Source organism: Calonectris borealis, chromosome 18 (assembly GCF_964195595.1).
Source record: "Calonectris borealis chromosome 18, bCalBor7.hap1.2, whole genome shotgun sequence".
NCBI lineage: Eukaryota > Metazoa > Chordata > Aves > Procellariiformes > Procellariidae > Calonectris > Calonectris borealis.
The window spans coordinates 16571540-16599083 of record NC_134329.1 but is presented as its reverse complement, the minus strand read 5'-3'; the positions used below and the strand labels follow the sequence as shown (position 1 = coordinate 16599083).

Here is a 27544-nt window from a genome sequence, read left to right as displayed (position 1 = left end):
TTGTCTTTGCGAAGCCCACTGCATCTTAGATACCAGAGCTGCATACGGATTTTCTTGGGTATGTTCCTCTTTAACTGTCATAAGCCATCATGGGCCCAGTTTCCAGGGCAAAAGCTGCAGAGCCACAGAGGCTCTCGCATGCCCTCTGAATCCTCCTTCCTCTATTCTCTTCCACACAGAAAAGGAGGAGGAAGCAATCTCAGGGCATGACAAGGGTTAAGGAACAGGTGGTTATCTACGGGACTGAAGTCTCATTTCGTACACAGGATGGATAGCTTCCTGGGAAAAAATCCCAGTTTTTGTACTGAAGGAGGTTATTGTCTGTGGACTTCTGCTTCATTTGTTACAGAAGCTGGAAGGTGTGTAGATGTAACAGGCTCAGCATGGGTTTAACTTCTGAATCTATACAGAGAGGAACTTTGGCATTTTTGAGTATAAGCAGCCTCTGTGGCTGTCACTGTTTTTCATACTCGGTGTTGGTGACAGCATCCTAGAACATATTTTTAATAGCCCTTCAAAGACCACAAGATTGTCCTCATGAGCCAAATGCAAACTACAGAAGGAAGATAGGCAGAGGGTATCTGGTTCTAAGCATCTTATTTTACCTCTCAGAAACTTCCCTTGGCATTCAGGACTCCATTTTCTGAATCCCTCCTTTATCTTTACTTGCTGTAGCCAGACATGCTGGGAAGTTTGCAGGTTAACTTGTATCTCATGGAAGGAGCAAAGATTGTAGAAGGATAAAAAGGAGTTTAGTAACACTCGGGGGAATTATATTTTGTTCTTGTTCCTGCCACAGAGTTAGCACTATGCTTGGGGAAAAAAAAAGCAGATTTTTGTAATGCTTTTGTATTTTTTTATAGCTGTCCCTAATGTAAGCAAGAGATTTGCTCTGAACTTACACCAATGCTGTATTCTTCAGAAAATGAGGCCACAGGTTTTCTAAATTAGGCATCTGTATTAGCAGATGCTTTTGAGAGCATAGTTACTAATTTTGCTGTGCTGCAGTTTACCCTTTTAAAATTATAGAAAATTCTGTTCCAGAAAATTGTTGTGTAAGTAAATGTATTAATATTTCTGAAGTGGTCTGTATAGCATCCTGATAAGCTGCATAAAAAGTTTATCAGAATTTTAATAATTCAGTGCAATACTTAAATATTGTGTCTTGAATTAACGCATAGGGTTATACATAATGATAAAGAAATGGTGAGCAGCTGTCGATTCTGTCAGCCTTAGGCAGAAGTTCTCTGGAAGAAATAATATATCATTAAAGGCTGTATCTTAATGCATATGTATGTGGGGATGAATTAAGTTTAAGTCTGGATTTCCTTATTACTTTTTTAGTGCTTTCCTTGGCAAACTTAACATTCTTTTTTGTGAAGGAACCTCCTGGCTCATTGTAGGCTATTCCTGCTGCTTTTAATATCCTTTGAGATTGATTCATGAAGTGCCAACATCTTGAGCTGTGGAAAAAGAGTAAGAATCCTAAAGAAGGACCCTGGATACATGGGAATAGATTTGAACTCAGACTCTTTCTGTGCCACTTTGATCTAAAAGAGACGTGATTCAAAGAACCTTTACTGTTAATTAAGGCCATTAATTCAATCAGTTCCATTTTGATTAAAAATTGATAGTGTTAGCAACATATATGAAGACAGCATCTGGATCAGGTTTATTGGAACGATATTTTAGGAAACTAAAAGAGGTTTCTCAAGTAGCTTTTGAACATGTCTGTATGTGATAACTACTTAGAGGAAAAAATTCTCTGTGGGTATATGAACTTAAGAACATTTTTATATTAGTGACATTCAAGTGATTAATGTCCTGGTGTAGGATAGGTCAATGTGTGTTTCCATTTCACTAGCTGACAGTTCCTCACAGGAGAATGAAGTTACGAGGAAAGAATGGAAGAATGTTAGAATACCTGGCACATCTGTAGGGGATGGTGGTGGACCCACAATGCAACCAGCTTGGAGCAGTGCATGTTTTGAAAATTAACCAACCATAAAAGTCACGGGAAGAAGAACCTGTGACTTTTTGGCTTCTTTTCATTAGGTCTTTGAACGGAGCGCAGGAAAAAAAAGAAAATCAAAGCGATTTTTCCCTATAAACTAGTCAAGTGGCCACATTTATGACTTGCTGTGTGTGGTCAGAGTTGTTTCAGAAGTATCTCCGATTTAGGAACACTTTTGTAAGATGGCTCTCAGTAGCTTTCAGGTGAGATAGAGCAGCAGAAACTGTACACAAATAAATGATAAAACTTTATTTGTCTCTTACCTGTGTAACTTTACTGTCCTGCAAGAAAAATGATAATGACTTTTCATGGGCGTAGCCTGAGAAGCTAGGATTGAATGGAATTGGACCCTGTGGCAACACAGATGTCAAAGCTGCAGCTCAAGGCTTGATTGTGCCAAGGTCAGTGATCTTGGTATTGGACTTGCAGCTAATACAGTGCAGTGTCTGGGACTTACTAACTTTCAGTTCAGTTACAGCTGCTATTCTGTAATAATTCTTAGTTATCTTTGAGCAGGTCAGTTAGTGGATTCTTTTCAGCTGATCGTAGTTACTAACTGAGGTAAGTTATTTAGGAGCTACCTTGTTTTAGAAGAAGAGGACAAAGTTCTATGCCTGAAAGACAGCACTGGATAGTGATTGAGGCCATCTGAGATCCAACTCCTGACTTTTTCTGGAAGCATCCTTCTTGATTATAGGAAGTGCTGAAGGAGAACCTAAGTTAAGTGCGTGGATTTAATGGAATTAATCTGTGCAGGCGTTTATCATTTCCCACTTTATTGCATTCCATTGTGTCACACTGCATGCATAAGAAATATTTTTTTTCCCTCACCAGATTTCAGATGCTATAGAATCCCCTAAAAGTTCTTTGCAGCTGTCAGGGAACAAGGATTCAACATATTGCGGAAAAGGCTGAGCATGTTTGAGGTCAAGAGTGGTACTGACCTGTGTGATTGATAAGAATACTACAAGAACCTCTCCCAGTTTTTAATCTGATGCATTTTTTTTAGGTCTTCATTTAAACTTTTTTCTCGGCTCCCACAAAGAAAGCAGTCAGACTTCCTTTAAGATCTTTGTAAATATTCCTGCTAATTAAGCTATTAAGAGTGGAGTTGGGAGAATCTATTTACAGATTTTTTTAATGTAGTGGTTAATGTTTTGAGAATGGCTTTGTTGTATGAAGAAGTTCCTTACAGTCAGCTTACATAATAAAACTTTGTTCTTTGAATGTCAAATGATAATCTCCTTCAGGAGGTAGCAGAAATAGGGTAATAAGACACTCTATTAATTACTTCTTTTTTTTTTCCAAAAGACAGGGAAATATTAGGTGTTTAGAGAGAAAGGAAAACAGGTGTCTTCTTTTAAAGGCTCAGAGAAGTCTATTCAACGGCTATAGAGTTCCTGGATACTTCCTAGAGTGCCTGTAAGTGCCTTACATGATTATATTTTCATCTGTTTACTTACACATCACCAGCAAACTATAGTGCAGGAGATTCCTTAGCTGATAAATCAGGCTTTTATCCTCATATCCTTCTTGCAAGAGGGCTTACTTGAAAGGAAAAGGAATATTTTGCAGGCTCTTGTATTTTTACTATGTGAATATAGACCAGTTATTTGCAGTTCTGATGGCTTGTTTCTGGAACCAGTTTTAGTTTCCTCAGGAAACTTACCTTATTCTCTCACTTTTTTCTGCTTAAATGTCATCGCTTTTAAAAAAAAAAATCTAAGGAAATGGTGGTGTTCTAATAGTTGTAAGTGAGAACAGAAATCTTTGATTTAGACTGCACAGCAGTACAGTCTCTGTTAGAGAAGCACAAGCTTTCCTTTAATAAGCAGAAGTGACCTGGAGGGTTTCTCATAAGTTTAGTGAGTGGTGTGATGGCACAGAGATTGGATGCATCATGGTACATTATAAAACCCAGAGTGAAATCCAGAGTTTTAATGCAGACAGTGAACCCGGAAGCTCTGCTTCATTCAAGTCTGGAAGATGATCTGCAAAGCACATGGGACACTCTCTGCTGTGTACGTAGAACAGCTCATATCACCAAAACAGCATCAGGCAGCTTGATTTGCTGCTATTCCCATTCAGACAGGCTGCCCACATCGAGATTATAAGTAGATACATCTGCAAACATGCTGTGCTTCTTCCCAATCCCTAGACCTGTTCTCAAGAGCTGTGTAGATACAGCCAGTGAGCTCTCTGTTAGTTATAAAGGTAAGTCCACCAATTCCATGCCACGGGTACCAGGTGCAGATTTGGGTTCTGGCCAGAATGTTCTTGACAAGACAAAGTTTATTGGCTCTTGTTTTATACTATGCTCGTTTTTTAAATGCAGCCATTATGTTGGCCAAGTTCCCATAGTAAATTATTTTTATGTACCTAATTCATTCTCAATGAAACAGACCAATCCATTAAGGATTCTGCACTAAAAACTGTAGCTCGTTATGTGTTCTTGTGGTGTATGACATCAGTAGAATGCCACAAGTTAATTACATTCTTAATTACAGCTTTGTATTGAATTAGGGACCTATTATACATAGAATAATTGAAAACCTGCTGAGATCACGTCTGGTAACATCTAATTGTATCCCATGATTTTTTCCTCCTAAACTTTAAATAAAAACTGGCATTTCATTTAGCATGGTTTTAATTAATTGACATGAGAAATGTAATTAGAGCTGAGTCAATGGACCAACTATCTTAAAACAATCAGTCAGAAATTAATCATATTTTGGGGAACAATTAACAGTTTCCAGAGCAGGAGCTATTCTGCTGCATTTCTGGAAAAACCTTGAGCAGGCACAATTGAAGAAAGGACTTGCTGCTCTTAGAAGAGAAGAAAGATTTGAGTGTTCGGAGACATTCACAGTGCTCTTTCAACCTAAGGAAACTTGATATGCTTGCAGCTTCAGGCGTTAGAAACCTAAGAACAGCACAGGAAGAGAACTGAGATCTAATGATTTTCCCGAGTATTCAGGACAGGACATGGCTGTATTGTACCAGGAGTAGAAGAGGTTACTGGTGGCCTGAAGGGCTGAGAAGTTCTTTCCCAGCTTTTCTTGACTCCAGTGGAATTACCTGCTACCTGCCAAGAGCAGAAGTGTTTCACCTCAGCATCAGTGAGAGCAGGTTGCAAGCTGGACTTCTTGAACTTTCTGCCCTTGCTTTCCAATTCCCACCTGCCTATATGGATGTGGCAGAATTTGTTTGGAAGCTGCTTTGCCATCCACCATCCAAAGAGCACTATTGCAGGTAACAGGAAAAATTTTTATTTCCTCTTTTCTTTCTTTATGAACATGTTAGCCCACTCTTGCCCTTAATATCAAGACTGAGTAATTAGCTAAATTAGGCAGGACCTGGTAGTGAGAATGGTGATTGGTTAGTGGACCAACACATTGGGCGTTTTTCCTCCTTTTGTTTGACAAAAATCTTGATTGTGATCTTAGACAGAACTCGTTGGATTTTAAAGAAGTTATCTGAGAATGAAATGCTACTGAACAGTATTTTCAGTGACAGAATTTCTGAGGCTGACATCTAATCAGAAGATTTGGGTCTGTCCTTCTTTTTCACTTTCCTTTTGTAGAAGCCTTGAAAGTTGTTTGATTTTTGTGTTTTGTTTTGTGGTTTTGTTTGTTTTAAATGGAAATTATTATATTTTTCTATTGGTATTTTTCCATAGAGACAAAGCCTTTCATTTAAATCAACCTGCAACAAAGCTTTAATTCCAGGGTGAAGAATAATGTCTATTTTCTGTTTGCAGAAAGATTTATTTGTTTCGGGACATACAGTTGTTATATTTCCTGTGTATAGCCTGATTTAGAGGATCTGATGGTTTTTGTTTGATACCTCTAAAATTAATGTGAACATATTTAGACCTGCCTATACATAAATATGCATATGCTTTGTTTATAAATGGAGAGCATATGCAAGGATAAAACTGCTGTGTGAGAGCAGTTTAAGAGATCTCGCTGAGCTTGGACACAAGCAGAAAAACACTGGGTACATCAACTGAAAACTGGCTGGCAGCCATAGCACATAGAATGGAGGGAATGTTTGCCTAAAAGACGAGATTGTGTCAGGCGTGACTAAGCAGGAATTTTAGCTAAAATGCGTTAGCAAATTGAATGCTTAGAGGAAAATGAGAATGTTCATGGGCTTATCTTAGTTCATTTGAGACTGGATTTGATTTTTTGATACAAAAATCAATGGAGGGGGGAAAGGAAGTTCTGCAGAGTGTTTCCTGATTTTTAGGAATGCTGATATAGGTGACTGCTGAATATTTTGCTATGGCTCTGTTTACATTCCTTCTGGAATATGCATGCCTTTTAATGGCCTTGTAGCTCATGGAGCACTGGGCTGTCAGTCAGGTAGTAAAATACTTTCATTACCCCCATGCGCTGGACGGACCCAGTGAGAGAAAGGGTGGGACTGAATAAAAGGAGTGCACTTCAAGCTTACTTTCTGACTGTCAAAAGAATGATAAAACATAAGTCCTGGCTATTATTCTTCCTTTCTACATGAATGGCATTCCTGATGGAAAGAGGTGTTGGGGTGTGCATACTTGGCAGATCCTGCTCTTTTCTGAATCGCTAAGGATATGGGGATGGCCACTGCAAAGTGATAGCTTCATGGAATAAGTTATCCAGCAGGTCAGATAGTGTAGAACTGAGAGTAGAAGAGATTTCCTCCCCTTGGTGTAGGACCATTATGTGTTTATGTCAGACTAAGATGGTATTTTTCTTACCCTCTTTTCCTCCCTTCAGACTCTTTTCATTTCTTCAGAAGTGTGTGATTTTTACTTTTTTTTTCTTTTTTTTTTTTGTCTTGACATCAAAAATACTTTCTCCCAGGTAGAGGTCTTTAGCAGTTAAATTGTGCTCATGTTGAATAAATGAGAACCCCTGTTGCTATAAAGTTTCTGAAAAGCTGTCTCAATTAATTAATTAATAGGTAGGAAACTTTGCTGAAATACATGACCCTGCCTGCTTGATCTTTTATTTACTTTTATGGACTGCTGTGTTTTTTTCATTACTTTTCTCATATTATCCTTATTGGATATGTATGCAAATTGATGAACAAATCACCATATTCATGTTTCTGTCATCCAGCTAGGCTTAGCATGTAAAACACTGCTGCTCTGGCAAGGTTCTGGGAACTTCTGGAATGTGGAAAACAGGGCTGCTGGAGGCTCCCAAACTAGTTAAACGGTAATTCTTCTACCACTTTATTTCCCCCATTCCTGGGAATGTAGTGAAAAGAGGATTTAACAATGAAGCAGATATGCTGTGGTTAAGAAGAAAAAAAAACCGCTATTGGAGCTAGAAACCATTACCTGTCACTGAGATGGTGCATACAGCCCAGCATAGAGTGAACAATTTCCACTGTATCACTGGATAGAGCTGGGATAGAGCCGAACAACTTGTTTCTGTGCTAGGAATAGCATAGGAGTAGTATTGCAGGAGTCAGTTGGTAGGAAACAATGTTAGAAACCTTATGGAAAGCCTATGTGTGGGACTCACATTTCCAGAAAAAGCTCATCTTGTTTTCTGAAGTCAGGAAATACATTGTAGGGATGTTGGTTATGCACAAAGCATGCATTACAGACCCAGAAAATTAAGCATTGAGATCACAAATTTACGTCCAGGCTGCTTGCACAGAATTGATGTTCTGATAAGCTTTTGGGGACCAAAAAAGGGGATCAGTAGCTTAAATTGGTGAATTTAACAAACTTAGTTTTTCTTGACAAGTGATTTCTGGAGTATTCCTGTCTCCTGAAGGCTGTAGGAGTGGGCACATGGAATGATCTGACAGTAATGGGCAACTGTCTTTCTTCTCATCTCCCTCCAGTTTGCGTAAGCCTTCCATTTTTCAGTGATAATACTAAATGAAGTACGAGTTTGGACAGCAGCCAGGTGTCAGCACATGGCAGAAGGTTTTAATTCTGCTTTTAGAAACTAGATAAGTGGTGTGCTAATATAAGCTAATATAAGCACAACCTCTCTTCTCAGTTGGACAGCTTGAGAGTGAAGATGATCATGACACTGCCATGTTGTAGTGTTTTGTGTTAGAGCTTGTTAAAGCTCTAATTATTACAGCTGTCTCCGTAACATGCTGTCTCACTATTATAACATCTATTTGATTATATGCAATGCCAGAGCAACTAGATAGGATTAATTCCCTGAGAAGCTTTTTGTCTCTTGATTATGTATGTTTTTTCCCAGTTGTGTTCATACTCTGACACTGCTCAGGATTCATAACTGCTGTTGTCCTTTTCCATCCCCTCTCCCAATCTCCACATTGAAAGCTGTGTTTCTGAGTAATCATCAAGTTATGCATTTAGCTGCTTCCTCTCTGAGATTCCCTGATTTCTTCAGATGCATTGTAGCCACAAAGTGTGCTGTAGCTTGTGCCCAGGACAAGCTGATTATGCTATAGTATATGCATTCTGATGATCAGTGAAGACATCTGGTTTCAGTGAAGAAATTCAAACCAGAATGCCTCAGAATGCACAAATGGACTGAAATTAGTGTTTTTAACATTAACTGCAGTAGTGCTTTTTAGCCTTCTTTCTCATTCTCTACAGATTTTAACCCCTTCCATTCTTCAACAAATCTGTGCTTGAATTTATGTGTAATCCTCTCTAGTATAGGAGAAAGGCTGCTTTGTTTTATGGTTTCTAAATTTTTTTTTAGATGTGGGATTACTGTAAATTGTTTTAGAGAGATCAGTGAAAAGAAAGTGACTATCTTTCCCTTTGTGAAACTCCTTCTGTTATGGAACGTGGAGATTTCTCCACTACAATATGCCAATTACAGATGAGCTCATCATTTGACACATTTTTGGCATTGAGAAATTTTAGAATCTGAGTCTGAATTTGCACAGGATAGTGCTGTTTTGAATAGATCCAAAAGTTGGATCTCAAAGGTCTGACTATTGCGGTGCTGGATGGGTGCATGTAAAAACATACTGCGCTTCTCACTGAGTTAGTTGATATAATACAGGACAAAGCTGTGACAGGACACTCGGAAGCGGTCTCGATGAGTCCTTTGCCAGCTGTATTTAGTACTCTTGTTCCCCTGATCAATGAATAGATTTTCCTCAGATCCTCTTTTATTTTTTGGTTTCCTCAAAGCTTTTTTTTTTTCCCGTGGAAGATGAAATCTATCACAGGGGCTCAGATTTATTAACTGCTGCCTGAGTCGCTTTGCGTGATGTCAGGGCAGGCGAGGAACTGATTGTATCAGAACTAGCTTAACAGAAGGGCTTTGGATAATTCCATAGATTTTTAAGATGTTGGTTGGCTTAAATGATTAATGTGAAAGCTTCAAAGACTAAATATTTAAGGCGCTCTTCTGCTCTTACTTGTACCCATGCAAATCTCTGTATTTTCACATTTGAATGAAAAAGGAATTCTGCGTCTCTCTTTTGCTCCCTCCCTTTTTCTCCTCTCCCCCATTCAGATTGCACAGAGTTGGTATTCTCTCTTCCAGCAGTTGGTGAGCATCTAGGGAATACTGCCAGGTACATGGGGATGGGGGAAGGCAGGGTGCAAGGGGGAAGAGTGGATCCAAGCAGTGTGCAGCACATCATTCCCTGTTCATCACTGGTGTTCTTATGGATGCCCCTGAAGTAACAAATCCCTTCACATCTAACAGCTCAGAATTGGAGCTTCACTACTTCACTTCATCTTGCTACCCCCCTGTGTTGGAAATCATCATCTCCCCTGCTCCAGCTCCATTCCTCTCCTGACAGAATCTGTTTTCTCCTATTCCATCTCCCTGCATGAGCTGCCATTTAAAACCCTTTATTTTTTGCTGGGGGTACCTGCAGTAATGGTGGTAACCCCATATGCTGAGAGACCACTTTGTCATGGGCAGTGATCCTTCCTGTAGCTGAGCATGGGGCAGCTTTGCATGGGGCAAGGAGATGAAGACTGGAGAAGCAAACAGAGGAGTCTGATCCCATGCTGGTGAGATATCTGCATCAGTTGATGATTGAAATCTACATGATGGTTAAAATAATTTGGTAGCTGCTTACGGAAACGTAGTCATTTCCATTTGATTGGGCTAGCTTGCAATACCAGTGTACCTGGTAGAAAGGTATAACGCTTCTTGGTAAAAGACTGTTTTAGCGCTGTGTCTTTAAAAATGACTGCTGAATGCTATTCTTAATCATGATCCTATTTGTCGTCTGTGACAGTGGTGTAACTAGGAACTAACTGTTCAGTCAAGGTGAGAAGCTCACTCAGCCTGGTATTTACTTTTTACAGTCCTAGATGTAGTGCATTCATTAGTGAAGTCTGAATTCAGTGTGGGACGGACGGACTTAGTCTACTCTGTTCCCTTGGAGTATTTCATTAGTGAGTGCTTTTCACAGTTACATGTGTAGCTAAGCTGTGGGTTTCATCTGTGTTAAGTGGATTCTAGTTATTCCTCTGACCTTCAACTTCTCTTTCAGAAGTTCAGGCATCAAGGAACGTGCTTTGGTGCAGTTCTAAGGAAAGTCTATATTCCTTGGTTTTCAATACCTTTACTATATGAAGATATTAGGGTATCTAGGCAGCTTGCCAGCATGACTGGACTGGATAACACAGTTGGCAAATCCTGTATGCCCCAGACAAGGTATCAGTCATTGTCAGTGAAGATTTGTTTAACTGATCAACAGATGTATTTTTCTTATTGGCTCTTCTACATGGTGACTCAGGAGGGTGAGAAGGTTGGGTGAATTCCTTCAGGCTAATTGCATCAGTAGTAGCCAAACAGTGCAGCTATTTGCCTTTTGCCTCTCAGCCCTTCCTGACAGGTGTTTTCATGCCATGTGAGCCAGGGCTTTGTATCCTGCTAAGTTTGGAAGTGTGATCTAGAGAGGTGCTAAGTATCCCCCTCACCAAATTGCCAAGTACAGAAAGCCCTTAAAAGAGCACTCCTGGAATTGTTTAGAAAGGCTCTTTGTTGGGCATATGTAGTATTATCATAGAGATGCTTTCATTGCTAATCGACTGTTCAGATACATTCAACTGTGGAATTGATGTATGGTGTGTTATAGGCAGATACATGATGCAGGATGTTGTCTGAGAGAATTCCCTCAAATGTCACTTGCAAGAAAATTTATCTAGTAACTGTAGTTCTGAGACAGGATATAAGCTGAGCATCTAGTTTGCAATGTGTTTTGTTATGACCTCTGTCTAGCCATAGCAAGCAAACAAGAGCATTAGTGTGCAGTGGATAAAGGAGTATGTTGATTGTTGAAGATGTAGAGGGAGTTCTACCTCTGAAAAGCCTGGAGGACTTTTTATAGTAGCTTTGAAGGGCACAGCATTTGCTGTGATGATTCACTAGTTCTGCCAATTTGTAGTTGAAAGGTGGGCTCTCTTCATTCAAATGGATTGATGGTTCTGAAGAAAGCAAATTTCAGGTTTTTTTAATCCTTTTTCCTTAAGTAAGAGCACTGCATTTCTCCCAACTGTGCAGAAAGTGAGTCTGATTGATTTCAGTTGTTCCTTTGTGGAATTCATTTATGTTCCCTCACAGTAACTGAGGAAGTGGCTGACTTTTTCCTTATACTTTTGTTAGTACAGATTAACATATAAGGTCCTTCTTGACCTTTTATGAAATGGAATCATGTTATTCAGGAGAAGGAGGGAAGAGGGAAAATCTTTTAAGACTTCTCTGTCCCCTTGCCCGAGTTAAATTTTTTATCATCCTTGTGCAATTAAATATTTGCTACTGCTTAAAAAAATAACTTGGAATATATCAACAAGCTGGCAAATGGTGGAGCTCGTGAAGCTGATAATGAGTCTGTAGAGCTTTGGAGCTGATACTGAAAGGTCGTGAGTTCTGAGGGGGGTCTGACCCTCAGGAATCCTGGATCCAGAGAGGGTCAGAATGGCACTTGGGCCTAAGGGTGAGAGGCTAGATCCAAGTGATGCTTTGGAGTAAGATTTATTACAATCTAGCTGTTCCCCACCTTGTACTTGAAAATAAAGTAAAACCTAAACTGAAAATGGAGTGAGCTAGTGTTGCATTGGAGTGGGTAAATTTGCTAGAGAAGTCATTATTCTCTTCCTTTTGTAAGAGAATGAGGCTTCATTTTCCTTTACTACAATCAAGATACATTGTCAGTGTCGTGGTTTAACCCCAGCCGGCAACTAAGCCCCACACAGTCACTTGCTCACTCCCCCCCCCCCCCCCCCGGTGGGAAGGGGGAGAGAATCGGAAGAGTAAAAGTGAGAAAACTCGTGGGTTGAGATAAAGACAGCTTAACAGGTAAAGCAAAAGCCACGCACGCAAGCAAAGTAAAACAAGGAATTCATTCACTGCTTCCCATCGGTAGACAGGTGTTCAGCCATCTCCAGGAAAGCAGGGCTCCATCATGCGTAACGGTGATTTGGGAAGACAAACGCCATCACTCCGAACATCCCCCCCTTCCTCCTTCTTCTCCAAGCTTTATATGCTGAGCATGACGTCATATGGTATGGAATATCCCTGTGGTCAGTTGGGGTCAGCTGTCCCAGCCGTGTCCCCTCCCAACTTCTTGTGCACCCCCAGCCTCCTCGCTGGTGGGGTGGGGTGAGAAGCAGAAAAACCTTGACTCTGTGTAAGCACTGCTCAGCAATGATGAAAACATCCCTGTATTATCAACACTGTTTTCAGCACAAATCCAAAACATAGCCCCATACTAGCTGCTATGAAGAAAATTAACTCTATCCCAGCCAAAACCAGCACGGTCAGAGAAACCAGTACATTAATTTAGCTGTTTACTTTGGCATTTTTATATGCTAAAAGTACATACTGAAACTGTGTTCCTAACTTTTCCCTCTGTTCCTTCCACTTCTGCAAAAAATTCTTTGTGTGTGTATGTATTCAAAATATGTATGTGTGTAAATATACACGTAAAAATATTTTGGTGAACTGTTTCTATGTCTGACTTACATTTGGCATTCACAAGTTTGTATGTTGAAAGGTGGCAGGGATGTTACTTCAGGTTTGTTTGTTTAATGATGCACTGGTTTATAACCAGTAGGGATGGAAGGTTGCTTTTAAACTCAGTGACAAATTGCCAGGGGAACGAGGGCTATAAAGCCATTCATTTGGCTATCCTCTGGGGAGAGTCAGCCGTCCATCCAGCTGAGTCAGCTATCGCAATACGGCAGGAGAAACCTTCCAGCTAGCCAGCCATTTAGAAAATGTGCTAGCTGCTTCTGGGGATTAATTTAGTTAATCAGATCAGTTTAGCAAGTGTCAAGAAGAGAACTGACCAAGTGGCTGCTAGATGAAGCCCATGTAAAAGAGAAACAATCAGTGACAAGTATAATAACTAGTATTTTTCATGAATAAGTCATTTCAAATTATAAACACTTAGCAGCATACTTCTTTATTCCAGTGTGGTTATGCCTTCATGTTAATACCTGTATGTGGATCAATCTGGAAGGGTTAATTATATATTGGTTTTGAGTCCACTTCTTCCCAGCTCCTCCCATATTGCTTTCTTTCATATCGTTTTCTATACTGTTAACCATCCCTCATTAATTACCCCCTTCTCACCTTCTTTAAAGGCTCATGAGCTCAAAGAAAACTCCTGATACTTTCACATGTGAATCATGGAAACACCTGTATTTGTATCCCTTATCACTTTTTTTTATCCTGCTTTTGTCAGTGAGGACCTGGGCCGGCTCACATCACAGTCAATGGAGAGCAGGAGGTGGGTGGGCAAGCTAAGGAGAGTGGCCCTCAGAAATGGGCTTATGAGCTCACTGGAAACTGAATTGCAAAAACTGGTTCCTACTGGCAGCAAAAACATGATTTATTTCTTTTCAGAAGGAAATGGAGAACAAGAGATGTAAACTATTGAGACAGTGCCTCATTTATCTGTATCTTTTCTAAAAGCTTGTGTATAATTAAAATGCCATGAAAGTTTAGCTGGAGTAAAAATATGGTATCTCTATTAGTATTGAAGGAGCCCTTTGACTTATACCAATTGAGAATCTGATGTTATATAAAAGACTGTTAATAAGGAAGATGCTTAAAAGCTGGGTATTTTTAATGCATTTTTTTAGTGGAAGAAGCCTGTTTTCATTGCTGGTATTTAAATATTGTAATCAGCTATAAATAGTGGTTAAGGAAATGGAGACATTCATACAGTTATGTTTTCCGCTCTTGGTGACTTGAACCTATTTTCAGTAAAAACTCTTCATATGCATCCTAACTTGTTAAATGAGATTGCAGTGTTCTTCATTATATTGAATAGCATATTTTACGATGAGAGTTTCAGTAGAAATCAATACAGAATACTGTACTTGTTAGAAGTATTTTCAAAGTATGTTATTAATACTAAGGGAGATCCCTGTTTTCCCCCAAGATCTTTGGGTTGCTTTACTTTCAAACATTTACTTATTTTGTGACATCTTCATTATTTTCGTTCTGTAGGAGACTAATTGCATGAGCTCACATATTTTGTGTTTTGAGGAATTAGCCATTAAATAGCAACGACTTAAAATCTTCTTTGATTGATAACGTGTAACTGTCTGAATTGCAACAGTAATTCAATGTAACAGTCATTGCGTATGAGGTACAAAGTAATTTATCCTGCTAATAAAACATCATTGTACACTTGCTAAGAGAAAAATATTAAATTCATTCTTGTTACTTTGTATTTTTATATCTTAATTCTGTTCAAATTTCTGCCATAATATAAAAAAAAAATTTAATCACATCTTTTCATGAAGATGACTTTGAAATCCTTTGCAGTGGAAAAAATCAAGACAAAGAACCGCCAAACAGAAGTTGTATTCTGTGAATGTAAATAGGTTCTGCACCATAATTAGTGATTTTCTAGGGCTGGATTGGAGGCCCTGTATTTTCATGGGAAAATCCGTTTGATGTGTACCATCCCTAATTTCTGCAGTACTGAATAACCAGGCTCTAATTCTGTTGTAATGAACCATGTGTTAATGCTACAGCCTTCTGTCCAGCCAGAAGCCAAAACACCATGTCTGACTTTGTAATGAATCTTGCAGTTGTCTTGTTGACTCCATGGGTAGGCTTTTGTTCCAAATCTGTCCTCAAATATTGCTAGTTTTCATTGAAACGTACAATGCATCCTACGTTTGTGCTTGGGTTTACTCAATTTGCTAACTTTCCTGGAAAGCGTGAATACTTCATACTCTTCAGGGAAATTTTTTTGTTTGTTTCCTTGTTAGTTTTGGAACAGTGAGATTTAAAACCGTGGAACTGGCTAGAGCTGTTTATATTTTACAGTTTAGTTTTCTTTTTTGATTTTTTTTTTTTTAAAAGCTATGAGTCACATATAGAATTAGCACAGAGGTGAGGGTTTGCTGTGTATCTCTAGGTGGAAAGGTTTATTCTTGCAGCCACCAGTTTTTTGGTAGATCGTTTAATAATGAACACATGAACACTTGTTTCTGTGTTCTGAACAGTAACTTTTGCATGTGTGTTTTTTCCTCAAATTGATTTATTTTCTGCTACCAAGTTGGTTGATTTTTATTTTTATTTTATTTTAGCTTTAATTTAAAACTTGCAAACAGAACACAGTTTTGCATGGGTATAGTTAGACCGAGGAAGATATTGACTGAGTTCAGAAACTGTTTGGTATTGAGAATGACTTACTCAAATCCTAATCAAATGCACAGAGCCTAAGTAGATGGAATCCCTCCTCCCCTGCATGAAAAGCGCATGTGAGACCAATTCTGTTGTACTTACATGCTGCAATGAGTCCTACAGTGGCCAGAGCAATGTTCTTCAAGCACATTGCTTCAATCAGCAGGTCTGCATACTGTATTTTGATGGACTGGTGGCTATGTTGTAGTCCCACTGAGATGACCATCCTTGTGGCTGGGAGAGACCTTGCATGTGCTTACATCCAAAGCTTTGGGAATGTACTTTATAGGTTACAAACTGATACAAAGATGTTATCAGTTGTGTGGAAGTGTTATTAGTGGCTCCCACAGGATGTAGATAAAGAGTATGCGAGTGTAAACTAATGTCCATTGTAAATATTGGTCTATGAGGTAGGTTTCTTCTGAGTTTTGTTGATTTTCAGGCATGAGTATAGGACTGTTGGTTTACATATAGAGAGTCTAACCCAATTCAAGTGAGCACTTGTATTCTTTGTCTGCACAGCTTCTCCCCATTAGCATAGTTGTTACTCCTGAGAGTATGTGTTCATTCATTGCATCTCAGTGTGGCAGTCAAAGAATTAATTACTCTGAGAAGGGACAGGCCTCTTCTAAAGAGTTTCACAACTTCAGCTTTTAATGGATCTCTCTCCCCTGCTGAGGCAGCACCGCAGCTTGTCAAAGCATTCGCAGCGGCTCCATGGGTCAGTGGTTCCCAATGGAGAGACAGTGTTAGAGGAACCGTGACACTGGTTCCTAAGGCTGATTTACTTGGAATTGGGGGGGGAGTGAGGGAACAGGGAGAAGGGAAATTGTAAGCCCTTGAGTCATTGTTCACAGGAAACAGATTTTGAAATTCTCATTAAAAAAAAAAAAAGTACTTTATTTAAGCGCATGTTACTTGCACGTTCAAGCGCTAACCTCACTGGTTGCTTCTGAAACTGATTGTCTAAATGGCCTGCCTGCAATGCCGCTGGATGTTTGTTTCATTATCTAATGTCACTTATTGATTTTCATTAAAAACATGTCAGCATTGATTTTTCTAAAGCACCCTCGGAAATGCATTCTGACCCTTTTTTATGTTGAATCCACCGCAGAGTCTCCCACTGAATCAGTCTAAAGCAGGATTATTTTCTGACTAAGAAATGTTGATTAAATATTTTGATGTATGAGTGGTTAAGACTACTTTAAGAACAAAGCATGCCACAGGGAAATGAACTGAGACAAGGGAAAAGCTGAAAGGGAGGATGCTATAAAACAGGCGCTTTGTCCATTCATGCATTGTTATTTAAAGTTAGTGATGTAAATCAGCTGAGGATCTGGTCCTGTGTATTAGCATCAGTTCACACACCAGATTGTATTGATGTGATGCTGATATGAGAAAGGAAATGTTATTTTTAAACATAGTTAAATCTGAGTACAGACAAATATCATTTCTTCTCTTGCCTTATTACCATGAGTTTTCAGGGAGCCTGACATATTTGTTCCTTAAGTTTTAAAATGCTGACAATCACAGGACTTAAATTGATCAACTGTTTTTGTCATATGCCTATGTTATTTTCCTGCTGTCCTCCTGTGGCTCATTATGCTTATTTTTCATATATGAAAAATAAGTTACTAGACATGTATGGTGATGTGAATGATGTTCTGTGGACCTTTCGAGTAACTCTAGCACAGCTGCCTGTGATTGCAGGACACTGGGCTCACTGCTCCCAGACTGGTGCTTATATTCCTGCATTAGTTAGCACTGGGACTTCACAGAATTGACACACAGCTGAAGTTCAGTGACTGGAAAGTTCTGGTACTGGTGAATTGGCTATTGAATTTGAAGCTGTGGCCTGGTTTGGGTAGCAGTGGGCCGCAGAAATCCAAATTCATCACTGAAAACAGGAAAAGGCTTTTAAAGCCAGCTTTGTGTGCATCTCTTTCTGAAGATGGACAAGCTGGTTTCCCTATAATACTGTAGAGTGTAAAGCTCATGACTCTCCTTCTGGAGGTGAGTGTGATAGACAGTTGTACCGTAGTGTCTGTTGCAATAGTTCTTGACCTTTTGATCACAGATACATATAACCCAAGGGGAAAATCTTTGACTGCCTCTCCATGTGTACCTCAGTGGATGGCTCTAAAACCTCTCTGCACTGAGATCACGTGTGCCTCATCTTTCCTCCCTATTCTCTGTGTGCACTGTATTTTTTTTTTTCTCCTGTTGCCTCCTCTTTCCTTAGTGCACATTCTTAAGCTGTCTGCCTTTTCTTCGTTCCTCTTGTAATCTGCATTCATTATATTCATTGTACTCTTACCTATTCATGCTTACTGTTCTGATTTTTAGGATAGACATCCTTTCAAATACTTGCTGGATTCCCCAAGGGTTTGAGAAAGCATCTGTTTAAGTGGGACCAGCTGATCGATGCAGTGCTGCTCAAACCCCACTTACATCCTCCACCTCTGGTAGGTACGTAGGTCTCAAGGCAGCTAGATGCTGCAGCTCCCTTGCATAATATAATAGCTAGCTTCTAAATAGCACCAACTACTTGCCCCTTCGTGGTACAGCCTTCCTGTAAACTTAGCTATTGTTACACAAAGCTGGGATAGACGAACAGATGAGTGGTCCATCAAATATGGTGTTTGAGCTCTGGAGGTGGCCTTTTTCAAATGCCTCAGAGGAATGCAGAAGAAACCCCCTAATGTGCCTAGCCAATTGTGCAACTCTATACGATCGGGCTGGAGGGAGGGGACTGGATTTCTTCCTGACCCCCACCTGTCAGTCAGCTTAGCCCTGAAGGATAAACTGATCTTTTGAAGTCAAGGCTTAAAATTGCTGAGACTGGAGGGCATTTCTAATAGGTTACTGGGTTAGCAAGGAGAAGCAATGGTACTGTGTATGGTATCAGCTTTGCTTTGATCAGGTATTGTAGTGTTGCACACACACACACATTAATTTAATAGCTACTACTTAACACTTACCTATACTGTCCATATTACTAAATCAGAACCAGAGGGTGTCTGCGATACAGTCCTCTCCTTGAGTGGACAGATCTGAGAGCTTTTTCCAGAGGTGGTGACTAATGAAGCAGTTCTTTTTACTGATAAAACAATGAAGGAGCAATGTGCCTGAACTCTGACTTGCCCTATAAGTGTGTGGATGCGTATATATAGGTGTGTGTAAAATGCTGTGAGGCTGCCCTGATTTGGAGATTTCAGTGCTATTGAAATACAAATAATAAAAGCAGAAACTGGCACAAACCTACCGAGAGAATGCACTGAAAATACAACTTCTGAAGGGGAAACACCACCTTCTTCACCTCTCAAACAACCATACCATAAATTTTCTCCCTCTTTTGGTTTTAGTGCTGTTGTAAAAAGCCCAGGCATGCTTTAAAAACCTGAAACTTTCTCTTACAATGGCCAGGGCTGAGCTTTGAGACAATGCCACAACTCATTGTCTGTGGAAGAACCCTTGCTGGGAAGGCTGTGATTTATATCAGCCTGCCTGTCATGGGGTGAAAGGAATGCTCAGTTTTTCATTTTGATCAAATGTTAGGTTTGAAAACCACCCACTGCTGTAAACTCAGTTGGAGTGGAGAGATGAGATGGAGCACATTGCATGCTTTGTTGCTGAGATAGCGTTTTAAGGCTGGCTGAATCTGTTTCCCATTGCTGAATGCAGTGAGGAAAGATGTGGATTTATAAAAAGGAAAACTAAATTGAGTCCTTTTTTTTTCTACTTTCAGTGAAATCGAAAATGGGGTGAGGGCAGTTCAGGAATATATACTCTCTTCAGTAAAGACACTAAAGAAGGCAAAATCTTTGGTATAATTCATTTGAAACCTGAGTAGATGAACCTGTAGAGAAGATGGGGGTGGAATTTTCCAAGGAGACTAGCAGAGATAATCACCTAACTCCTACTGAAAGCTGATCGACCTGCCCTTATGCCAAAAACTGGGGGGGAAGACACCAAACCAATTTTGTTCTGTAATTGGCTTTATTTTCTTTCATAGATTTCTTCAGTTCCCCCCATCCCCTCATTTTTTTGTCTTCTGTTTAGCAGCTTTCACATGGACTTTCCTTTCTGAAAGGATGGATGCTGATACAGTTCTAGAACCACGATATTCTTTCTATTTAAAATGTACAATAGTTTCTGTGGCTTTTTCTTCTCTTGACTGTGTTGGCAACAGCCCATAGGACTTTCCCTGGTTTCGAGTTTCATCACGAATTTCCAACTTGGACTACCCTTAAGGTATAAAAGCATCTGATCTGAGTTTGTGGCTTTGAATTTAAATGACATTCAATTTCTGATCTTTCTTAGGTTAGTTCTCATTTTGGCTGAGTTTCATGATGTAGAATAACATTTTTACCTCATTAATACTACTTGTGTTTACTTTGTCCTAAAATGAGTAACTAAAAATTAGAACCTGAGATTCTAATTACAGAGTTTGGAGCAGTCCTTCCTAAGAGTATATTAAATAAAAACTATAATAAGTACCTATATACTCACGTGTTAAGAACATAAGAAATTCTGTGCTGTTGAGCCTGGCTGTAGTCACGATCTTCAGATAGTCTGTATGATGCTGGTGAAGCAATTTTTATGAGTAAGGGTTCACTACTGGGAGTAAGAAAAACTTTATCTCTTATCTACCTCTGCTGGTATTACATTTGTAAATGTAAAATTAGAAGATGTAGATAATTCCCCTGCTCTGCCACCACAAGCTGTGTAACCTTGGGCAAATCATGGCTGTGTTCACCTGATACAAGAAGGGATAATATAGTCTCATAGAGGTGCTTTGAAACTAAGCACGTTCAAGATTAAAATATTATGGTGACAGTGGCAAAAAAATATCCAGTGTACTTTAACCAGTATATTTGATCAGTCCTTCAGGTCAGAGCAGATTTAAAGGCCATCTGTGGTATGACTCCATTGACTTATATAAACCGGGATCAAACGTGATTCATGTATTTGTGTGGTCTGACCTCTTTGAATTCTCTGGTCAAGTTGTGTTAGGAAGGGAGAGAAGCACAGAGGTTCGCTATGATTTTTATGTGTCTGTCTTTAAATAAAACAAAACCCTGTCAACAGCTGACCAGAAGACTTTTGTTTTGCAGTTTTTTATCACAATTTTGGCAACATGAGTAGCAAGCTGAAATGTGCTTTTCCAATTACAATGCCTCTGAATATTTTTAAGGCAGTTAACATGGGTGTTATAAAGTACATTTTTTTTTCCCCCTATGAAATAATATACTCTCTTTTTAATGACAGAGCTGCTGAACTCTACTGAACTACTCTAGTTATTATTTTCTGAATACATTTTAAAAACCTTGTTTTTCCATCTTTTTCTTTTTATCCATAGATTATACCTTTATTGTTTTTATATTTCCAGGCATAAGGGGGGAGTTATCCTGTGGCCACATAATTCTGATCCCAGCTGGGAACAACCAAAAGGACTGACTGATTACAGTACCTAACAGTGCTCTGTAAAGGTGGTTTGCAAATGTAGAAAAAAATCCAAGGTCTGTTTCACCAGGGCATCAAAGGCTGAGTTTTTGAACATCATGCTACTACTAATTCCCAGCTGGAATGTGTTAAGTGCAGCCATTATTGTTAGAAATGGCAAACATCAGGTAACATTGCACTGTGGAGCTGGAAATGATTCTCATTCTTGAAATCTACATCCTGTATTTTTCCTCATAAGGTTCAGGTCTGGATTTCTTGCTTTTTGGTATTAACTTTGTGCTTTTTATGTTTAACATATGACTTACTAGCGGGCAGAGTACTAAATGCCAATGTTTTGAGAGTTTTATTGAGTGTTTTTGTCAGATGTGGTTTTAGGATAACATTTGGTTCTTCTCTATTATTTCCATGGTGTGCCTGTACCTCTGGTATCAAAGCAGAGCTCTGACAGGTATGCACATTTTCTGAAACTGTAGTGCAGATAAGAGTTTTAGAGTTCGAATTTATAGCCTCTTAATTTTAAAAGCCGTTCAGAAAACACTACAGGGCTTCTGTCAGTGAGAATCCTCTTGCTAGTATGGGCTGAAGCACGTTTCTTAGTAGGACTGCTTTTAGAACTATCTCCCTAGCTTCTGTAATAAAAGTTTGCATAGTGCATCTTGGTGTACCATCAGTAAGATCATTCCTATTTGATAAAAGCAGATTATCAAATGAAAAATACAATGTAAGTTTATTTACAATATTCTGTATTAAGTAAAATGAATTGGAAACTTGGCATTTCTGCATTTTATTATATATTCATACTTAATTGCTACATTTTTATCACTGAGCTCAGTCATCTTCATGTATAATCTTATTTGTTTCATTTGTGGGTTTTCTAAAAGAGATGTGAAACTATATTCACAGCAGAACTGAAAAAAAGGAAAAAAAAGCCTTTGAATTGATATGATGTAGGATATTTATAACAAGCTTAAAAGTGGATTATTGCTTACTATTGATGTACCTACAGTCAAACATACACATCTGATTCCTTCATACGAGTTTAAAATGTTAATGATAACTATAGCAGAATAAGTGGGTAGTTACGAGTCATAGAAAAGGAAGAACATCTGAACTTACTGCTATTATCTTTGACTAAATAGCCGGTGTAAATTAGGGAGTCCTTTGAACCAGTCCAGTTGGGCCCTGGAAGTTTGGGGACTTTCACAGAAATGCTTAAGCCACAGTCTTCTGATGGCGAGAGAGCTGAAAATAGCTGGAGGGTCAGCTCTGATCTCTCTTGTGAGACTGGAATTTGTTTAGGAGAGTTCTTATCTATGACGTTCCCTCCTGCACCTAAGTTTTGTTGCATTTGTTGCATACATTTTATAGAGCAGAAAAGGAGTGCTTCTGAAAGCTGTCTTAAAAATACAGACTCTGAAGAGATTGGGGGAAAGCCCAAATTCTTTCTAATCCCCATTTGTACAAATAATTTGTACAGATTAAAGATTCTGGACCAGAAAGAGGGGCTGAAGTCTGAAATGTATGGCCCCCATGTGGGACACGTACAGAGCAGCTAAACAAAATGCTTCATTTCAAAAAGCCGTTGCATGGCTTCTTTCTCTGTTCTCAGGGAGATGATGAAGAAGAAAAAAGATGACGACTTTGCAGCTGATTAATCACTGGGAAACAGTAATCATTGGTGGTGTGTTTTGGATCATTATTCAAGGACTTTCAGACAGAAATAAACTGGAAAACTACAACAGTAGCTTTCTCTAATTATTTTTCTGTGCTCAGCCCTACTTCATGTATTGAGCAAACCATTTCTCTTCTTCCAATTTATAGTCAATGATCTCTGGGGCACAGATTCAAACATCCTGCAGAGTTTATTCTAGAAGCTGACTTGATGAGAGCATATTTACGTCTTTAAAAGAGGCTATTTATTATGGAATTAATTCAGACTCTAAAATCATAGCTAAGGTTTTATAGCACACTTAAATGTATATATCTGCTTGAAAAATATTTTGAGATAGATCTTTACTATGTGTAAATTAGCACAGCCTCTCCAGAGCTGAAAGAAACTGAGCTGATTTACACCCGCTGAAGTTTGGACCCCTTTGATTTTTCTTTTCTCTTCCATGTGTATAATGCACTGAAAAAGAAGACAACCCTCTTTAATCTGTGGAGAATTTAGACACTAATCAAGCACTAAAGAGGCTCCATGCTGAGGCTGAGAGCTAAAATCCTAAGGATGAAATCAAGTAATTGCTTTATCTCTTTCTTTTCAGACATCTAGAGAGATGCTTAAAGGCAAAACTAAAAGTAAATGAATGAATCTATCCAAGTGGATTTAGCAGTGGATGTATGTATTAAACTTCCACTGAAAGTAGCAGCAAATAGGTGACATTCAATACCGCTTACAAAGGCAACACCAACATTAAGGCATGAGTTGGTTCTCTCTGACATGGTATATCTGTAAGCACCCAAATCAAGGGAAAATGTCCTTAATTTAGAAAAAAGTTTGCTTTTTTGTTAAAGGTATCTCATAATCAAGAAACTACCATAAATATTAAGTTTGTTCAGCAGTTAACTACCTTCATGTCTATAATTTCTCTGAAATTCCTATGTTTGTCCAGACCCTGAACAATCGCAGCACTGATTCAGTGATTTTTCTCATGGATATAATTTGTGAGAGACTTATACTTTCAGAAAGGAGCAAGCCAAAAAGCTAGGGGAGAGAGAGCAGGGAAGAGTTGGGCACTTTTTTTAAATGAGCTATTGAGTCTGCATAACAACCTGACCATTTTACAGTTACATTCTATTGCAGCAGGTTCTTCATACTTTGCTACTGATTGGGATCTGATTATTGAAACAGGAGGGATCATTTTCTTTCCTTAGCTTTTTCTCATGTATATCGTTTTATGCTTCTCATCTAGATTAGGAACAAAAAAGTGCAAATTTTTTACCAAAGACATGAGTAACGAAGCTGTTTCCATGAAAAAAGTTTCAGGCTTGGATTTTAGGTCTGAGCAAAGAATTTACGGTATTTTTGAGCTCGGTTTGTCTAAACTGGTAAATTAATAGTGATACTGCAAAATCAAATAAGGTTAGAAATAGAAAGGTTTAAAAAAAAATACTGTCTGTACTTCAGATTATTTATATTGAGGAGAGTCCTTGCATGTCAGTTGCTTGTTTAGTATGTGGAAAAATCATTGACATCAACTTCCAACTGCAAAATAGGGAGTTTACACCACAGACTGAATTCTGCTTAAGCCCCAGAGGCCATGTTTTCAAACTTTCCTCAAGTAAATATGGAAAGAAATGACCAAATTTCTAGGGCCTCGGAGGCTGACTTTCAGAATTACTGCCTCTGGATGCTGGCTGCTACTAGACTCCAAGTGTAGTAATGCAAGTTAATGCCTGCAAGATTGCACCCTAGATGCGTTGTAGCTTTAATTTTGGTCTCTGAGAAGGGCAATTAGCTCATACAGACTAATGACAGCTCATCTGCACTTTAATTAGCCAGGGATGTGATCATATTTAGTACAGGAGCAATACTAAAATGCCACTCACATTTCACTTTTAAGTGTTCTGTGTCAAACACACCATCACCCAGGAATGAACTGCTGCTATTAAATTTCATAAACAATCATTTGAAATAAAGAGTTGTCACGGAAGTAGACTTAAGCAGCATTTTAATGTAGTATCAAAGGCACCGTTGCACAGTGGACAGAATTACAAAACTCCCCTCCAGACAGCAGGAAAAGGTCATCAGATCTTGGTCATACTCACCTGAGTGGCCAGGTATTACTTGTGCACGATTTATCTTTTTCTTCTGGAAGTTAGAGAGATGTCATTTGTGAGATCATAAGGCAGCCAGACCTCTCCTGGCATCTGCCCTGGAAACGTGCAAAGCGTGTATATCAATTCTGGCTGGTTGTATGAGCTGTTTCTGTTACTGAATTGATTCTCAGCAATAAAGAAATGTGGCAGCAGAACAATAATAAATTAAAAACAATGAATGTCATGGCCAAACTGAAAGAATATTTACATTTTCTTTTCCATATCTACGTTTTAAAGTGTATGATGTAAGGGCACCATTACATTGTATGCTTACCTGACTTGACTAGGAGATCTGAGTGCTATAAACACTCACTAACTGATTTTACATACTGAAACTGCATTCAGCTTTTCCCCTTATGTACCCGTCTTCCTACTGTAAACCTTCCCTGTTCAGTGGTCAGCAGTTACAGCAGTCAGCCAGCTCATGGGGAGTCTGTAAAGATACTGCCACTTATTTTAGAAGTGAGGACTAGAGAGCTTTGAGTAATGGTGGCAACTTCAACTTGCTTTGTGAGGAAATCAAATGATATCTGGTCAGTGCAGAGGAGTGGCCAGAATGCAATGCCTAGAAGCAGTAGTCATTGTAAGTCAGATGCTCCAGTCCCTTAACTGTCTTAGTGGCCTTTTGCTGGTCTTGTTGCGATGTCTCTCTTCTACTGGAGAACACAGAAATGGACACAGTTGTGCGGGTGTGGAATCACTGGTACTGAGGACCACCTCCTTCAACCTGCTGGCAACACTTTGGGGGAAATCAAGGAGAAAAATCACTTTGACCCTTGTGCCCTGACCCTCGTCCCTAGAACTGCGTATTTATGCTTGATACATTCCAGGTCTCCATTAGCAGTGGGTGCCTGTGTGAAAGAGCAGCACAGGGTAATAGTCTGAGGGCCAAAGAGGCATTGGTAGTTCTTCCACAATGTCCCTTGCAAGCAGCAAACTTCCCTAGACAGCAGATCAGGTTAGCAAATGGTGGCGTTTGTTCACCACAGCAGATAGTCTCTCACTACACGTAGTGCTCCTGTGTGGTTCAGGCTTAGCCAGCTCTGATGCTTCAATGGAGAGACTTCCCAGCCCCTCTTCCACTGCCAGAGCACTGAACCTATTTTGTAGTTGCAGATCAGCAGGTGAAGAGACCCTACCTCCTGGTGCCGGAGGTCACAAGCTTCCAGCCTTCACCACCCTGGAATCAACCTGATAGGCACATGCCCTGCCTGCTGCTTCTTCAGTACGTTTCTTTCCTTCATTGTAGCAGCATCAGCAGAAATTGAAAGTTATGACCCTTGCAAAGATGAGATGCATAACGGTACTATCTAAAAGACATCACCTTGCTAGAAGTATAGATGAGAAGTAAATCAGGCTTATGGTTCAGCGGCTGTGTTGGTTAAGTATATAAGGAATTGTGGTATTTTGGGATTCCTGTTTGAGTGAATCAACTCGGTCACAGAATGAAAAACGCAAATGGTCTATTTGAGGAACTTGCCATTCACTCATGGTTTTAACACGTGTGAATCATGTAATCAGGGAAGTGAAATGATACTGTTTGACCTGTACCTACTCAATGTAGTATAAATTACATTTATTAATATTTCATGCCTACTGGCATAATTATTCTCTACAGAAATACATAAATAGCTTCTAATAGTTAATAAATATTCAGTTCTTTGGGAATATAATAGTAATTCTCAACAAAACAAGTACATACTTTTTAACTATTCGGTCACTTTTAGAATTACTAAACACAGACTTCTCTAATTCTCCAATCAATTCAGTAAAAATACTTCTTTTTGACTGCAGTAAGACTATATCAGTCTAAATTACAATGAGTTTGATACCTTGGAGCAAGCTAATGAATTCTAAGAGGAGCTGGCAACGCCATCTAGAGTTGAGGCTGCCTGGTATTTCTTACTATTGGGCCTTTTTCTGTTGTCTATGAGTACATCATAATTGAAACTGAAATTTTCTGTACCAGTTATCTGTCTCTGGCTGAATTTTACATTTTGAAAAGTGAACACTATTCAGTTTGAGGAAGAAGTTAGAGTAAAACTGTTTTGTCTGATAACCTTTTATTAATATCTTTTCATTGAGACTTTTCAAAGCCTTTGTGCTCTGAAGAGAAAGGACTTGAAAAGTGGTGGGAAGGTTTACTTTCATGCCATTTTGTGTAATGAACATGGGTACTGTGAAGATGCTGGGTAGTCATATAATCTAGAATTGCATATACACAACAAAGGGAAATTAAGATTGCCCATAGATCAAACTCCTGCATTTCCTAATTTAGGAATCTTTTAGCTTTCTTCCTTATCATTCTTTTGGTATAGGTTTTATCTGTAATTTTGAATATGTATTCAATATTATGTTCTATAGTATGTGTGCAACCATATAAAAAACCCTATAATTTCATTTTTATGAAATTTTAGGTGGGTAGTACCTGTCTTACTATGTTTATTCAGGTGTTACGAGATTCTCAGTGGATTCTGATATTTTCTTTTGGTTTTCTAGTGCACATCTAGAAGTTCCTAAACCACAATAGGAATGGTTTTATTAAAAAAGTTGGGGGGGGGGGGGAAGGGCAAAACCCCATTGTGAACAGTCTGTGAATACATTGTTGTCTCTTTGGCGATTAGAAATC

General features: G+C 39.0%; 1 protein-coding gene across 2 annotated transcripts in view; it reads left to right on the top strand.

Moving 5' to 3' along the window:
• TMEM132C (transmembrane protein 132C) overlaps positions 1-27544 on the top strand; it is a 219163-nt gene that overhangs the window by 14108 nt on the left and 177511 nt on the right. Inside the window, exon 1 of one of the 2 annotated variants that reach the window (XM_075168146.1) lies at positions 18248-18361. The exons of the other annotated variant lie outside the window; for it this stretch is intronic. Coding sequence (XP_075024247.1) covers positions 18248-18361 — 114 coding nt within the window. Of the gene's footprint in view, positions 1-18247; positions 18362-27544 lie in introns of those variants that run through there. 2 annotated transcript variants of the gene reach the window in all.